At 32.2% G+C, this 17,827-nt stretch overlaps 1 protein-coding gene across 1 annotated transcript; it reads right to left on the bottom strand.

Annotated features, from left to right (window-relative positions):
* Window positions 1-12,917: 12,917 nt before the first annotated feature.
* On the bottom strand, window positions 12,918-13,877 carry LOC100601554 (olfactory receptor 8U8). The gene has a single exon (XM_003275284.2). It carries the CDS (start codon window positions 13,875-13,877, stop codon window positions 12,918-12,920), a length of 960 nt encoding a protein of 319 aa, XP_003275332.1.
* Window positions 13,878-17,827: the final 3,950 nt, after the last annotated feature.

Raw genomic sequence — 17,827 nt, 5'->3', positions numbered from 1 at the left:
TTAATTTTTAATTTTTTTAAATTACAATAGCTTTAGGAGTAAAAGAGGATTTGGTTTCATCGATGAACTGTATAGTGATGATGCCTAAAATTTTAGGTCACTCATGTAGTGTACGTTGTATTCAATATGTAGTTTTTTATGGCTCAATCCACCCACCCACCCCTTTTCTGAGTCTCTAATGTCCATTTTATACTACTCTGTATGTGTTTGTATACCCATAGCTTAGTTTTCACTTACAAGTGAAAATATGCAGCATTTGGTTTTTCATTTTGGAGTTACTTAACTTTGAATAATGATCTCAGTTCCATGCAAGTTGCTGCAAAATAAATTATTTTGTCATTTTTCCATGGCTGAGTAGTGTTCTGTGGTGTTTGTATACCACATTTTCTTTATCCACTCATGGTTGACGGGCACCTAGATTAGTTCCATATCTTTGCAATTGTAAATTGTGCTGCAATAAACATATACATGCAGGTAGCCTTTTGATATAAGGACTTTTCCTTTGGGTAGATACCCGGTAGTGAGATTGCTGGATCAAATGGTAGATCTGCTTTTTGTTCTTTGAGTAATCTCCATACTTTTCTCATAGAGGTTGTGCTAATTTGCTTTCCCACCAGCAGTGTATATGCATTCCCTTTTTACCACATCAATGCCATCATCTATTTTTTTTTAATAGATGTCCATTTTAATAATGGCCATTCTAGTTGGGGTAAGGTGGTATCTCATTGTGGTTTTAATTTGCATTTCCCTGATGATTAGTGACGTTGAGCATTTTTTAAATATATTCGTGGATGATTTGTTTATCTTCTTTAGAAAAATGTTTATTTATGTAATTTATCCACTTTTATTTACTTATTATTTGTTTTTTCTTTTTGATTTGTTTGAGTTCCTTTTAGATTCTGGGTATTAGTCCTTTGATGGATGCATAGTCCGCAAATATTTTCTTCCATTCTATGGGTTGTTTGTTTACTCTAATGATTATTTCTGTTGCTATGCAGAAGCTTTTTAGTTTAATTAGGTCCCATTTCTTTTTGTTTTGTTTGCATTTGCTTTTGGTGTCTTAGACATAAATTCTTTGCCAAGGCCAATGTCCTGGAGAGTTTCTCCCAGGGTTTCTTATAAAATTTGTATAGCTTCATGTTTTACATTTAACTCTTTAATCCATCTTGAGTTGATTTTTGTATATAATGAGAAATAGGGATCCAGCTTCATTCTTCTACAATTTTCCCAGCACCATTTATTAAACAGGGTTTTGTTTTTATTTGAGCTTTTATTTTGGCATAATTTTAGAATTACAGAAAAGATGCTAACATTTTGCAAGGAATTATTTTGCACCATTCACCCAGCTTCTCCAGATATTAACATTTTACCACATTTTTTCTGAGCTTTTTGATAATAAGTTAAAGACATGATGCCTCTTTACCTTTACATACTTGTTATATTTACTAAAAGCAAGAATGTTCTCTTAAATGACCATGCTACTATTATAAAAATCAGCAAATTAACAATTATAAATATACCTCATTGATAGAATTGTTTTTGACACTAAGGTACTTTTTGTTACATTTGTTAAAACTCAAGTTGCTGTTTTATTATTTTTTAATTAGGCTTTGCACCAGTCTTTTTAAATTAGGTGTTAATGCCAGTGTCCCTGCCATGTCATCAGAACCAATAACTCTTTTTGGGTTCAACTAGTAGGTCGTGTGTGTGTGTGTGTGTGTGTGTATTTTATAGACAACGTTAATGACTCAAAGCTGCTTTAGTGATATAAAATGGACATAATTTTTAACAATTCAGGATTTATAAATTAAAAGTGTTCAAGTCAAAGTCTTCACTGGAAAAAAAGATTGATTCTTAAATGTTCCATGAAACAAAATTTAGCCTACTATTTGCGACTGAATAAATATCATTTTCACTTCTCACAATATCAAGACAGATTACTTTCACGATTTAAAATAACATTTCTCCACTTTGAATTGTGAATAAGTAACCGGGAATGGGAGATAATATTTGCAATCTACATATTTGACAAGGGATCAATAAACAGAATATATAACGAGCACGGACAACTCATAGGAAAAAATAAAATCCACAAAAAATCCAAATGAAACTGGCAAAAGTCCTGACTAGGCATATTTCAAAAGAAGACATACAAATGACTAATAGCTATATGAAAAATGGCTTAATATCACTAGTAATCAAAGAAATGCAAATCAAAACCACAATGAGATATCACCTCATCCCAGTTAAAAATGGCTTTTATCCAAACGACAGCCAATAATAGATGCTGGCCAGGATATGATGAAAGGAGAACCCTCAAACACCGTTGGTGTGAATGTAAATTAAATTAGTGCAGTCACTGTAAAGAACAATCTCGAGGTTCCTCAAAAAACTAAAAGTAGAACTACTATATAATCCAACAATCTCACTGCTGGATATATATCCAAAAGAAAGGAAATCAGTATATTGAAGAGATGTCTACACTTCCATGTTATTGCAGCACTATTCACAATAGCCATGATATGGAATCAACCTAAGTTTCCATCAGTGGATGAATGCATAGAGAAAATGTGGTACATATACACAACGGATTATTACTGATCCATAAAATTAACGAAATCTTGTCATTTGCAACAACATGAATGATATTATAAGTGAAATAAGTCAGACACAGAAAGACGAATATCACGTGTTCTTACTCATTATATATATATATATATATATATATATATATATATAAAACTCCTGGAGATAGAGTAGAATGATGGTTGCCAGAGCACAGACTGGGAAGTGTATTGGGAGGAGAGTTGATAATGAGGAAATGGTTAATGAGTACAAAAATACAGTTAGATAGAAAGAATAAGATGTAGTGTTTTGTAGCAGAGTAGGGAAACTATAGCTTCCAATAATTTATTGTGTATTTCAAAATAACAAAGAGAATGGAATTAGAATGTTTCTAGCACAAAGAAATGATAAATACTTGAAGTTATGGATATCCCATTTGCCCTGATGTGATCATTACACAGTGTATACTTGTATTAAATATTATATGTACCCCATAAATGTGTAAAACTATTATGTATTCATAATAATTAAATATATACATTTAACAATTCAAATAATAAAATATGAAAATTAATGCATGTTCTGTATTGATATCAACTTTGATAGTATAACATTAAAAAGCAGGTTACTAATGGTGTGCTGCTGCAAAATACTTAAAGTCTGGCTTTATTTTGCCTCCCAATTCAAAGAGCTTTACAATTAGACCCAAGGTCATTTATCTTGTAGTAAGACATAGATTTTCCATAATTATATTCAAAGCATTTTTGACTCCGTTGTTCCTCAGGCTATATATTAAACGAATTTTCACAATAAAGAAAACAGAAGCTATTTTGTCTGTATCCAGAGAATTATTTGTTTTTCGCTGCATATACATGAAGGTAATTATACCATAAAATATGATCATAGAAGTCAAGTGGGAGTCACAAGTAGAAAATGCCTTTTGTCTACTTTCAGCTGACTTAATTCTCAGAATGGCAGAGAGTACTGATATGTAGGAGAGGAGGATGATAAGAAGGGAGAAAAGTGTATTGAAACCAGCAAGTGTGAACAATATCGATTCTTTTACATCTTTGTAATGGTTTTTATGATAGGGTAGACATGCCCAGGGAACATCATCACAATAGAAATTATTTATTATATTTGAATCACAAAAAGATAAGTGGAATGTAAGAATTGCCTGTAGGAGTCTCACAGAAAAGCCATACAAATATGTACTTACCACCACTGGAATACAGACCCTTGTGTTCATGATGATACTATAGAGTAAAGGGTTGCAGATGGCCACATACCTGTCATATGCCATGGCTGAGAGCACATACACTTCACAAACCACAAACATGATAAAGCAATGCAACTGAGAGGCACAAGTAGGTAAGGATAATTCTTTTAGTTTCTTGGAGGAGGTTCACTAGGCCGTTAAGGGTGATAAAGGAGGTGTAGTAAAAATAAACAAAAGCTAGGTGGCTGAGAAAAAAATACATAGCTGTGTGAAGCTGAGGACTGATGTGAATTAACATAATTAACCCAAGGTTACCCATGACACTACTTAAATTGATCACTAGAAAGATCCTCCTAAAAAAGGGCTTGGAGCTCTGGATTGTCTGTGAGTCCCAAGAGGATAAATTCAGTAACTTCTGAATTATTGGTTTTGGCCATGAAATATGTGTAGAAGTATTTCATACCATTATCTTCAAAACATCCATCCTGGATAATCTTCAATTTCTTGGATTAAAGACTTGACTCACACTTATTTTATGGTGATCATACTAGAAAGATAACTCTCTCTTGTCCTATATGTCATCCTCCCTGCTTATTATCAGAAGGGATTTGCTCCAGTCAGATATTCCGACATGCTTAGTAGTCTGGAGGATTGTTAAAGAAGATAGAATATCTTGAATTAAAATGTGGAACGTTATATATACAATAAAAACCCTGTGTTACAGGAAAAGCAGGATAAATACTTCGATGATAAAAGAAATGCTGACATATTTTAGAATACTACATTAAGGCAAAATACTAGATATTTCTACTTAACTTAGATTCAAGACAACCATGGCTTTGACTAAACACTATGCAGTATCCTAGCCCATGCGACAAAAACAGTGGTAAAAATACGATTATTTTTAAAGTATGTATTGTACTATATTGGTATATATTCTAAAGTATATATTACAGCTTATTGGTACCTGGAGCAATAAGCTCAGTGGAAAAATATTATTAGATTTGTTATGATTGTTGTGAAGCATTCAGTTACCAAGCTACATAATGAAAATGATACCATAATAAAAATGTAGCTTAAAGTAAAAGTGAAAATATAGTTTTCAAGATTCCATTTAAAATAATAAGGAAAAAATAAAATCTAAATTTTAATTTACTATTAAACTTGGCAAAATATTGGCTTTATATATTCATACATATATAAGTTAAGCACACATAATATGTTTCAGAAGTTAAGCATATTGTTTATGCTTAACTTAAATAAATTTATAGATTTACATTATTTTGTAATGAGGTGGCATTTGGGGAAGAAAAAATTATTTACAGGTTAATTCAAATTCATAAAGCATGAAAGGTAAACTGAAATTGATTTATTAAACTTGCAAGATAAGCAAGATATTTCTTAAAGTAATTAAGGGTTACTTTTTCTTACAAAAAGTAAAATACAAACTGTAGGACGCAAAGCAGGGTGAAGATCAATGGCATTCCAGTGGATGTTTATCAACTGGCTTTCAAATTTAAAAGAAAAAGGAAGATTTAATTTGTAACATCTGTTGATTTTGTGATTTTCATACTGTAAATACTCCCTTCTTAGCTGATTTTAAGTTACTGACCTAGAGTCATGAACATGAGTTCAAAAGAGATTTGCAGATATAGTTCTTGGAAGCTGGTATGGGCTGTCTCCAGCACAGCACTGGTGGTAGTTATATAAACATAGGTTAATATTATAAATAAAATAATTTAAAAATTAGTAAATGACAAATATTTTATGATTACACAATATGCTAAAAGCAGAACACAAAATCAATAATGAATCTCTAGCTGCTTCCCATGTAATATATTTATTAATTACAAAGGGAAATAATTCTATTAAATATCAAAGGACTAGCTAACATAAGATTGATCAAATTAAAAGGATGAAAAGATCCATGTTGGTAAAGGTGTGGGAAATGGATATCCTCATGAACATCCTGTAAAGGTGTAATTTATCTTCAATTTTCTAGAAGGCAGCTTAACAGTAAGCATCAAAATTGTTCAAAATATTTCTGCCACTTGATACAATGATTTCAATGCTAAGTACATAAGAAAATAATAAAAATATGCAAGTACATATATTGTTTAATTTCGGTTACCAAAAGATGGAATTTGTCTAAATACGTCCTAATAGATATTTAATTACTGTAAATTCTTCATAAAATACTAAATGACCCTTTAAAAGTTGATATAGGTTTTCATTTATTGACATGAAAAGAAGGATTACGTATATAAATATATACGGGTGATATTGCATGTATGTTTACATATATATGTACCCAGAAATAATCAAATAAAATATGACAAAATGTTAACAGTAGTTATACCTATGTGGTGATATTGAGATTGATCTTTTCTTTTTCTTTCCATTTCTTTCTTCCTTCCTGCCTTCCCATTCAATTTTAATGATTCTTTACATTTTATGCGATCCTCTATTTTCATAAACTTGACTTTAATTTTATATGCATATTTCCATGTTTCAATACCTTACATGCTTATGCACTTTGACAACTTAATTTTTCACATTGGTGTTTCTGTAATTTGTGCTTATCTGGTGCCCGTAGGGATGCAAGAATCTATTTGCTACTAAAGATTGTTTGCCCAATCAAAAATAAAAGTTAAAGAAAAGATTGTTTGCCAATTATTTGCCACTAAATATAGATTCATACTTTCACAATTTTTGGAAATATTTTGTTGTGATATGTTCCACAGGTGGACTAATTTGTTAACGAGTTTGAAGCACTTGTCAAATGAAACGTGACTGTCCTCAAAAGGGACAAAACCAACTTAACAAAATCATCGGCAAAATTTAAGCAGAAATCATGACAAACCTTTTTCTCCTGTATTAATAGTTATGTAGCAAATCCTCAGTTTTAACCTGAAAATTTTAAGCTTTAACTATGATTGGATAATTTTCCAAATGTTTAGCTTTTTTAAATTAGGTATAAAAGTGTAAAAATTACAATTAAAAAATCTTTCACTCAAACAAAAGTTTTTAGTCATCTTTTCTGATCTTTGTGACAATTGATTTAACAGCTGATGCATTTTTATCATCTTCATACTGCTTCATTATATGAATTTAATAGCTTATATTGTCTTCACCTCTTTTTATTTCTTATATTTCATACTTTCTAATAAGATCAGGAAACTAGAGTATACATAAATAGAATAAACTGTTGAGGACTTTCAACTCAGAAAATGTTAGATTTAGAACTCACATTCAGGCTTTTATTCCCCAAAATATCTACGCCTTTTAGCAGAATGGCTGATGAACAGAAAATGTACCAGCTTGCTAAGATAATAGGTTATGCTTTTTTTTTTTTTTTTTTTTTTTTTTTTTTGAGACAGAATCTCGCTCTGTCAGCAGGCTGGAGTGCAGTGGAGCAATCTCGGCTCACCACAGCCTCCATCTCCCAGGTTCAAGCGATTCTCCTGCCCCAGCTTCCCAAGTAGCTGGGACTGCAGGCATGCACTACCACACCCAGCTAATTGTTATATTTTTAGTAGAGACGGGGTTTCATCATGTTGGCCAGAATGGTCTCTATCTCTTGACCTTGTGATCCGCCCGCCTCGGCCTCCCAAAGTTCTGGGATTACAGGCGTGAGCCACTATGCCCAGCCAAGAGGTTATGCATTTAAGAACATTAATTATAACCTTTCAATATATAGATCACAGGCTTAACATCTTCTGCCAGAGCTTAATCCTATGTGAGACAATAGGAAGGCACTGAAATGTTCAAGTAATAGATACATGTGTTTACAGAAAAAATGAGGAAATAAGCTTTTGAGAACTGTGGGTCATACTACTCCTATGTCTCTACAACCTCACAAATATATAAGTTCTTTACTTATAACAAACACATTAAATGAAATATTGATGACTTGGTTTTGATGTGCTCACTTTTTATATGGGCAAAAATAGGAAGGACAGTTTTGATGTAAATTGCAATAGTGTCAATTAAGTGTCCAACTTTTCCAAGCAGCCTAATAAATTTTATCTTGGTATTCCCAAACTTTTTTTTTATCTCATACCAATAAGAAATATGTTTTATATAACACATACATATATAACAGAAATAAAATTGTAGAAAACACTAGCATTATTTCAGAAAATGCCATCTAAAATGTTATAGTCTAAAGTTCATTATATTCTGTGCTACTTTATTTTATCTTGTCCTTAATTTTGAAACACATTATTTGAACTTACTTGGGTAAAGGGTGTTCCTATTTCTTCTCCAAGTGGGTTTGGGCAGCAACAGAATATAGGGTTTTGACAGTAACTCTGTCCCATAGGATCTTATTTAGGAGAATGATGCAAGTAAAATTATCAGAAAAAATAGTTAATGACCTAAGGGATTCCAAAGCAGGCTAGAGATAAATTAACATCATTCTCAAGCTTTGAGGAACCAAAGATCTATAGCTCTATCTTAGCATGACATTATTGATCTAAGATTCTTATTTTTTATTTATTGATTGATAATTTTATTATTAATATTGCTATTTATTTATTCATATTTTACTTGTTCATATTGTTGTTGTTATTTATTTATTTATTTGTATTCTTTTCCTTTTGTTGTTTCTTAGTGATAAAGTTTAGATTTATTTTTAAAAGAAAAATAAAAATTACCTTGCAAAAATTTTTACAACATATCTTCCAAAGAACTAATTTGAAACTCCCAAAAATCTATTACAGAATAATTTAAGACATGATACTCTCTCTTTGGCTTACTCTTTGAAATGCTTATGAAATATTTGTGTCTTTTTTAAGGATGTTGCTATCTGTTATTACTTAATTTTTATAGTTCCCTGGTCTATGGAATAGCCTTTCAGATTATTTTTTTAGCCAATCTGTGGCCATAGCAAGAGAAGAACATTATTGTAATACTTATTACAGAACAACGCATCTGCTAGGAACTGAATTGTATCTCTCAAAATTCATATATTGAAGCGCTAACTCCCAGTATGATGATATTTGGAGACAACAACTTTGGAAGAAAATTAAGATTAGATAAGGTTATAAGGGAGGGGCTTAGTGCCCTTATAAGAAGAGACGCAAAAGTGTATGCTCGCTCACTCTCCCTCTTTCTTTCTTTTTTTTTCCTCTCTCTCCTCTATGCTCACAAACAAGAGGTCATGTGAGCAGACAAGTTGGTGGCTGCCTACAAGCCCGGAAGAGAGACCTAACTAGAAACTGAATCAGAAAGAATCTTGATCTTGGACTTCTTATCTCCAGAACTGTCAGAAAATAAATTTCTGTCATTTAGGCCACCCAGTCTAAGTTTTGAGGTTTTTGCTGTTGCTGTTTCTTTGTTTTTTACTGTAGCCTGAGTTGAATAAGAGAGCATCTCTGAAAAAGCAAAATAATCCTCAACAATGCAAAAGACTTTGTTGGGGGAAGGTGGTAGGGAAGAGGAGGGGTGGAAAGCAATTATAAAACTACTTTTTTTTCCCCAAATATAGTGTATTTTTCTGCTAAGGATGAAGATGGACAAGATTCCCCAAATATGTCTTTTATAGACTTCAAATAGGAAGTGAAAATCACAATTGAGTTTACACATAGCTGAAAATACATAAATGAGAAGGCCAATAAGACATTTGATACAAACCCTGGGATCCAATCATTAGCTGCTCCCTTAGCTAGCTGAGCAGAAAATCCCAGTGACCACACACTACAGGAAATAAAGATTTTACAGAATTAGTCCAACAAGTCGCTGAAAAGACAAATGGACACAATAAAAATTATAACAATATAAAAAGTACTGGGCAAAACCAACAAACCCAGGGTGTATGTATGTGTGTGAGAGTGTGTGTGTTTGTGTGTGTATGTGTGTAAGGTCTGATTGCTATAGTTGATACGGAGGTAAAATGTCTAATTTCGACAAAAATTGGGAACAAAGATTTAGGAAATTCAGTTCCGTCGATGAGAAAAAAAAGCAATCAATAGAAACTTTTCACTGAGGGATCCTAGCTGTTGGTCTTTCTATTCAAAAACTTTAAAATCTCTGTTATAAACATTTCAAAGAAAACAAAAGAGTCTGCACATAAGAAGTTAAAGGATGAAAACAATATCTTACCAAATGGGAAAAAGTTTTTAATATATATTTTTTAAAGAACTAGAAAGAATATTTGGAGATAAAACCACATGGCACATGTATACATATGTATCAAACCTGCACGTTGTGCACATGTACCCTAGAACTTAAAGTATAATAACAAAAAAAATAAAAAAGAGGAATACTGAAAAAAAATTTTTTAAAAAGAATAAGTTGCACATATCATGTCACTTTATCAAGGTACAATTATCAAAACTAGAAAACATTTGTGCAACATTATTTTCTAATATATTGATTATATTTAAATTTCATCAATTTCTCCATTAAATCCTTACAGCAATTTTTTCTTGGAAAAAAAAAGAATAGCCGGGCACGGTGGCTCACGCTTGTAATTCCAGCACTTTGGGAGGCCGAGGCGGGCGGATCGGGAGGTCAGGAGATCGAGACCACGGTGAAACTCCGTCTCTACTAAAAGTACAAAAAAATTAGCCGGGCATGGTGGCGGGAGCCTGTACTCCCAGATACTCGGAGAGGCTGAGGCACGAGAATGGCGTGAACCCTGGAGGCGGAGCTTGCAGTGAGCCGAGATTGCGCCACTGCACTCCACCCTGGGTGAGAGAGCGAGACTCCATCTCAAAAAAAAAAAAAAAAAGAATATTTGGAGATAAAAATACAATACCTGAAATGAAAAATGTACTAGTTAGACCAAAAAGAATAGTGAGAAAGCTGAAGACAGAATTAGTAAAATTGAAAATAGGTAAATAAAACTTGTCTATTCTAGAAAACAGAGAAGAAGAATATTGCAGAAAAATGAAGAAAGTCCTGGTGACTTCTGAGGCACCAGAAAGTGGTACCAATAAAGTGTGCCATATCAAGTGTACCAGTAAAAAAAAGTGGGAGTCCCAAAAGGGAGGAAGGGAGAGAAAGGGGAAAATACTTGAATAAATTACTGAAAACTTCTCCAATTTGAGAAAAAAAAAAAAAAAAAACATTAACATGTGGATATAAGGGACTCAACCAAACTTAAGTTAAATTAACACCAAAGAATCTTTAGGCTAATGAAAGTCAGTGTTGAGTGCCAAAGACAGCGAAAAATCTTGAAAGTTGTTGATTAATTCTATAGAAAATCACAGGTTTAACACATGACTTCTTACAAGGAAAATATGGAATGTGGTGGGATGACATGTCCAAACTGCTATAAGAAAACAATTGTCTACAGGGAATACTCTATCCAGCCAAATTATACTTCAGAAATAAAGATGACCTAAAGACCTGGGTAAATGAGATTAAGATAATTCATTGCTAGCAAATCTGCCTTATAATAAGTACAAAAGAATGTCTTTCAGAGGATAAGAAATTATTCTGTATGATAATTTCAATCACAGAAATACATGAAGCACACTGGAAATGGCAGATATGTCAATCATTTTTTATATTTATTGACATCATCATATTATTGATATAAATAGTCATATGTCTGTGTATATATAGTCTACATAAGTATTCTCTTCTTAATTTATATAAATGACATACAATTGTATATTTCTTGTGTCCTCTTAACAACATAAAATTGTAATGTATTCAATTATGATAATACTGTCTTGAGGTTTATAAGTAGACACTGCATATGTGTGTATGTATGTATGTATTTACATAGTGCTATGCTAGTATTAATCTGAAGTATATTGTGATAAGTTAAAATCAATATTGAAATCCTTAGAGCAACCATTACTAATGCATGTCTGTGTGTCTGTGTGTGTACATATTTAACAATCAGAAATTAAATTTCTAATTTAAGATTTTTTAACATAAGGCGTTAGAACTCAAACAAGGAAATAAAAATAAACTTAACTATTTAGAATATTAACAACCTGAGAGACATAAATTCAGCCATATCAGTAATCGCATTAAAAATGAATGGACTGAATGCTCTAATTAAAAGGGAGAGCTATTCAGAGTTAATTACAAAGACAAAATCCAACTATTAGCTGTTTACAAGAGACGAAATGTACACATAAAATCACAAATATAATGAAAGTAAAATGATGGAATACTATTCCATGCTTATAATAACCGCAAGCGAGATGAAGTAATTATATTGTCGGAAAAATATAGACTTTTCGTCATTAAATGCTATCACAAAAAAGGAAGAGCATTTAATAATGCTAATAAGGAAAAAATTCAGTAAATTGAGTAACTAGAAATTCATGCACAAATGACAAAGGAGCCCCAAAACATTTAAAATTAAAACTGACAGAAAATAAATGTAAATACATAATTTAACTTGGGATTTTAATATTAGTCTTAATAATTGATAGAGCAAATAAAGAGAAAACCGTAAAGCTACAAAAGGCTTGAGCAACACTATCAACCAGCTTGATCTGAATGAATCTATAGAATGACTTTTGAGGAAAAAAAAATTATTTAACACCGGCTCTCTCAGCTTCAGCACTATTATCATTTGGGGATGTATAATTTTTTGAGTGAGGGACCATGTTGTGAATTGTAAAATATTTTGCAGCACACCTGGCCTCAACCCTCTAGATAGCAATAGCATTCCTTTCACAGTATCCTGTCATTGTGAAAATCAATAATAAGCCTAGGCATTGACAAATGTCCCCCTGGGAGAAAAATTACCTTGATGTGGAGACACCGTTGCAGGTAATTTAATTAAATATTATTAAATTTAATTTTAAATGTACTGTAAAATACTCTTAACGTATTGTTAAAGAACTCTTAAAACCCTGAACTGGGCATTCAGAGTGCTTTCATTTTTTCTATTCTTGGCAGCACCTAATTGTATAACTATCAGATGAGATAATACATTTTAAAAATACATTTTTCCTGTGAGAAATGATGTAAATTCTTATTGTACTTTCTACACATGAAATATGATTTTAAGTCAAAATAACTTACAAAAATGCAAAGAATATTTTTTTCAGTAAACAGATCTTTATTGCTTACCAATTAAAAGCAAGGTATTTCAATAGTTTTATTAATGTGGGGGAAAACTCGGTTATGAAGGAATGCCCATTTTTGTCTATTGAACTCATTTTCTCAGTTTCAGAAACATAAAAGCGTGGTTTCTATTGATGATGACTTTCTTCAAGGCATCTTTTACATCTTTGTTCCTGAGACTGTAAATCAAGGGGTTCAACATGGGAATAATCACTGTGTAGAAGACGGAGGCCATCTTGGCTGCATCAAGAGAATGGCTTGAGCTTGGTTGTAAGTACATAAAGATCAGGGTGCCATAGAATATGGTGACCGCCAGCATGTGAGAGCTACAGGTGGAGAAGGCTTTGCGTCTTCCTTCAGCTGAGCTCATCCTCAGGATGGCAAAAATAATGAACATGTAGGAGACAAAGACAATCAGAACAGAGCAGATGAATGTGATACCAGCACAGGCCAAAATCCATAGCTGTTTGAAGCGAGTGTCTGAGCAAGTTAGCCTGAGAAGAGGCATGTCATCACAATAGAAATGGTTGACAATGTTGGAGTGGCAATAGGAGAGGCGGAAGGTGAGGATGGTGTGAAATAGTGCCATCAGGAAGCTATAGCTATAAGGAACTGCAACGAGTTGAATGCAGATTCCTGGAGACATTACAGCCATATACAATAGAGGGTTACAAATGGCCACATATCGGTCATAGGCCATGGAAGCCAGTAGCAAGCACTCCGATATCATGAAGGTGAGAAAGCAGCCCAGTTGAGTAGCACATGCATTGAAGGATATAGCATTTTGTTTGTACAAGAAATTCCCAAGCATTTTGGGTGTAATGACAGAAGAGTAACAGAAATCGACAAAGGCTAGGTTGCTAAGAAAGAAGTACATTGGTGTGTTGAGACTTGTATCTGCTCTAATGAGTAGGATCAAACCCAAGTTGCCTATGGCTGTGAAGAGGTAGTTGGATAAGAATAGCACAAAGAGGGGCATCTTCAACTCCTGATGGTCTGTGAGGCCCACAAGAATAAACTCTGTCACCTGGGTGCAATTGATGTGAGCCATATCTTTTCTGGCCACCTAAATGTGGAAGTAGAAAAAAGAGTTAAGTCTAAGTCATATTTTAATACTGTAAATCCTATATGTGGTGTTTTTATATTTATTGTATTGTAAAGAGTTTAATTAATTAGATTTATGTATTAATTTATTTAATATAGTGATTGTTAGCATACTGGAATTCTGGAAATGTGATGGAGAGCAAAAAGAATATAACACTGTATAAACATCTTTATATCTAAAGCATGAACTTACATGAATGTAGGGAGTGAATCCTCACATAATCTTATCCTGTAAATTAGAGTAAAATTGATATTTGCTGTCTAAGAGATTTGGAAATTTATGTTTCTTTACAATTCAATTTGTGTCTGCTTTTTTAACCTTTTATTAAAAAAACTGATTTAATTACATTTTATGCATTAATTTTTGTTTTCCTACTCTAAAGTTGTGTATCATCATTTTCTTATTCATTTTGAATAATTTTTTACAATCGAATTATTGAATACTCAAATAGTATCAAATATCATGTCTCTCCAACTCCTTTTTCTTCTCTCTCTCTCCCACCATTGTATCTAGTGACTGAAAATAGAGCTTTCCTTAAAAACTTATAAATTTCATGCTCTGAAAATTACTATGCAAATAAATATATAAATAAAATAAAGGCCTGTGTTTCTTCACCGTTCATCAGAGTTTACTAATAGCTCTTGAGTGTTTACCTCTGCTCAGTTAATCAAAGAATCCATTTCAGTTATTTGTGGTTTGTATTAATAAACATATTTATTGAGCAACACTATGTGGTAAGTAGTAACTTTCAAAAAATACTATTTACCTTAATTTTATTCTAAATAAATTATATTTATTATATGTATAAGACACATATTAGATATACAATATGTAAATATATACTAGATATCCTAAAACCCTAATACAGATGGAACATTAATGTTTAATTATAGTAACATGGAAATTGATGGATAAGGACATAGGAACCCATAAATTCCAAATTTCTAATTGCATGTTAAAAACTGAACATCAATTTTGAGTTAAAATAGGAAAAAGAAAAGAGAAAAGGGAGGTAAATAAAAAGAGAATTTTTGGGTTTTGCTCTGCTCAGACCAAACCCTTCTCAAGAAGACTAACTTTCAGACTCAAACTTTTTTATGACAAACTATAGAAATAAATACTTCTTATAAGATGACGTGGAACTAATAAATATATTGAGAATAACACTTTTGCTTCCCTGACATCCACCTGTATTACATATTCTTTCGTTTTCTAGCGTAATCTGCTCCATTCTATTTAATCCAAACAATGCTTCTTGGGATCCTAAAAATTGGATTTAAGATCTACTAGCAGTTACAAGCACAGATTCAAAACCTACACAGAAGTCCCCACACATTGTACCATTTTCACTAACATGAGTAGATAAGCAACTTACCTTTAACAGCTCCTAGCTATACCACCCACTGTGATCTGTAACCAAGACTGAACATTCTATCCTTAACATTTCCCTTGATTTTGTCTAACTGCTACTCTTGTAGAAGGTTATTTCAATTCATTCATTTCTCTATTCAATAATATATAGTGGGGACTATTAATTTTCAGAGCGTGCATAGAGTCTGAAGATAGAGCTGTGAAAGAATAGATAGTAGTCCAGGCTGGAAAGAAAGCAAGCTTTACCCAAATTTCCCCTATTTTTCTGGTCTCATTTCTTATCATTCGTTTTTCTCCACCTATAAAACACAAAACCCTGAAACGTGTGCACACAAACTATTTTACTTTGAATCCAAAGGAGAGCATGCATTATATTTGAAAGGACATGTGACTTTTTATAGTATCATCTCTGAATATTTTTATTATCCCCGTTCCACTCAACTCTCCAGTCACCAGGAGCATCCATTGTTTATTAATGATTGGTCTCAATTTGTCAATAACAATATGCCTTTCCATACTTCTCTATTTTTAATCTTGTCATTCCTAGTTTCTTTCTTTACAGAAAAATAGACAGTGAAAATGGAAACTCCTACTTATCTTTCAAGCTCTGCTGAAATATCACACTTCTATGAAGAGCTACTTAATTTTTCCTTCCCATGTTGAGTTAACAGCTTTCATATTTGTCTTCCAAAAACATTTTAGACATACCTAATCTATATTTCATCTCTTATTACAACCGTCTATTTCCATATATCTTCCCCTGATAGACTTTAGACCCTTTGTGGTTGAAAGTCACGCTGTTTTTATTCATTTCCTAATGTAGTCTTTTCTAGATGTTAGATGATGGGGAATTAAAGATTAATTTTGGAATGACGTCTGAATATTTCTTCCCCTTGCCTCTAGGTTATATTATTTTCTTTGGAAAATATCTCTAGAGACATACTAGTAATGTCTAATGAATGCCCCACTAATCCTGGGTAAAATTTCTAGCTACTGCAAGAGGGGAAAGCAGAGTTTGAGCATAGAATATATAATTTGGTCAATAATGGAACTGTTTATTTCCAAACATTTTTATAAATTCTAAACAGGAATTTTTATTTACTTCAATCTAATAAAAAATATTTTAAAATCACAATGCATACCCACATATAAAATTAAAATAAAACCAGAGAAAACACTTTATTTTATAAAATATACTTGTAATGCTTTTTATCTAATTATTGTATAGCACTCTTTAATTTTAAAAATACTTATATCGAGTTAATATAGCAAATGTATTAGCTGTAAATGAGTCAAAGCCCACCATCTTGAAATATGCTGTATTCTACCTGGGAAGAGGATACTTGTATTTCTCCTCATAATAGGTGTAGATAGCAATGACTATATGGTTTTTGTTAGTGTCTCTTTCCCAAAGGATCTTGTTCCAGAGTATGAAGCAAGTAAGATTATCACAAAAATTACAGTCTGTACTTCATTGGAATTGCAAGGCAGGCTAAAGATTTATTGATCTGATCTGTTTTTAAATAACTGCAGATGTGAAGCTATGTTTTTAGTATGACATTATTAAGGGTCCTCTAACTTTAAAAACATTACTATATTTTTATGTTTTACAAAATATATTTGCTGTTGTAGATTTAGTGTCAATCTTCAATATTGGCTTTGAAAGGCAGGTAGCTAACTACCTTTTTTGAAAATTCTCACAAATAGCTTTCTATGAGATGTGTATTTCAATTCTTCCAAGGACCTACTCTTAGTAGTACCTAATACTATATGCATGACACATTTTGCAAAAGCTCTGGCCATGTGCTTATGTCCTAGTCACTCCAAACTAGACAATGGATAAGAAATGTCTTGTAAATTACTTTGTGAGTAAGAAGAGTGGATTTGTATATTTTCCATATTGCCTATGAATTTAAAATCATCCCTGTAGTTTTCTGTTAAGTAAATTTCTAACAATAACACTAGCTTTATGAACACGGTACTTTGACTGAAACAGAAAATGTGACAAAAGCTTAGAAATCACAACTTAGATAAATGGTGTAAATATTAATTAGGATAAGAATTACATATGTGTGTGTAATATATTAAGTAATTATTTGAGTACATAGTTGTTTTTCAAATGAGAAATACATCTAGTAAAATTGGCTTAATTTTCCATCTCTGTGATTTCGTACAAAACCCCGTGACTTGAGGTTTGACATTGAGATACTGAATCGATATGTGCAGTACAACATGCACATGTACACACACACACGCACACACACACACAAAAAAACTTTCAGAGGATGAGTGGTGATCCTAATCCTGGACTAGCCATTTAACACTAAATCCTTACCAATGAATAAAAAATATTTTAAAACTCTAAACATTACATTTGGTTCCGCAATTCTTTTTATTTTTTGTCTTAAAATATGATATGAGATTAAACAATCAAATAATGAAATAACTTTAATACCTGAAAAATCAGATTTTATAGAGGGCCACAGAAAGCCAAAATAGTCATTTGTAAAATATGGAAGTTCAGA

This window comes from Nomascus leucogenys, chromosome 4, assembly GCF_006542625.1.
Source record: "Nomascus leucogenys isolate Asia chromosome 4, Asia_NLE_v1, whole genome shotgun sequence".
NCBI lineage: Eukaryota > Metazoa > Chordata > Mammalia > Primates > Hylobatidae > Nomascus > Nomascus leucogenys.
Note: the sequence above shows the minus strand (reverse complement) of the source record. Positions and strands in the feature narration are given on the sequence as shown.

Excerpts from the sequence above, each read along its gene's own strand:
- LOC100601554 (XM_003275284.2), bottom strand. The coding sequence starts at position 13,877 with ATGGCTCACATCAATTGCACCCAGGTGACAGAGTTTATTCTTGTGGGC.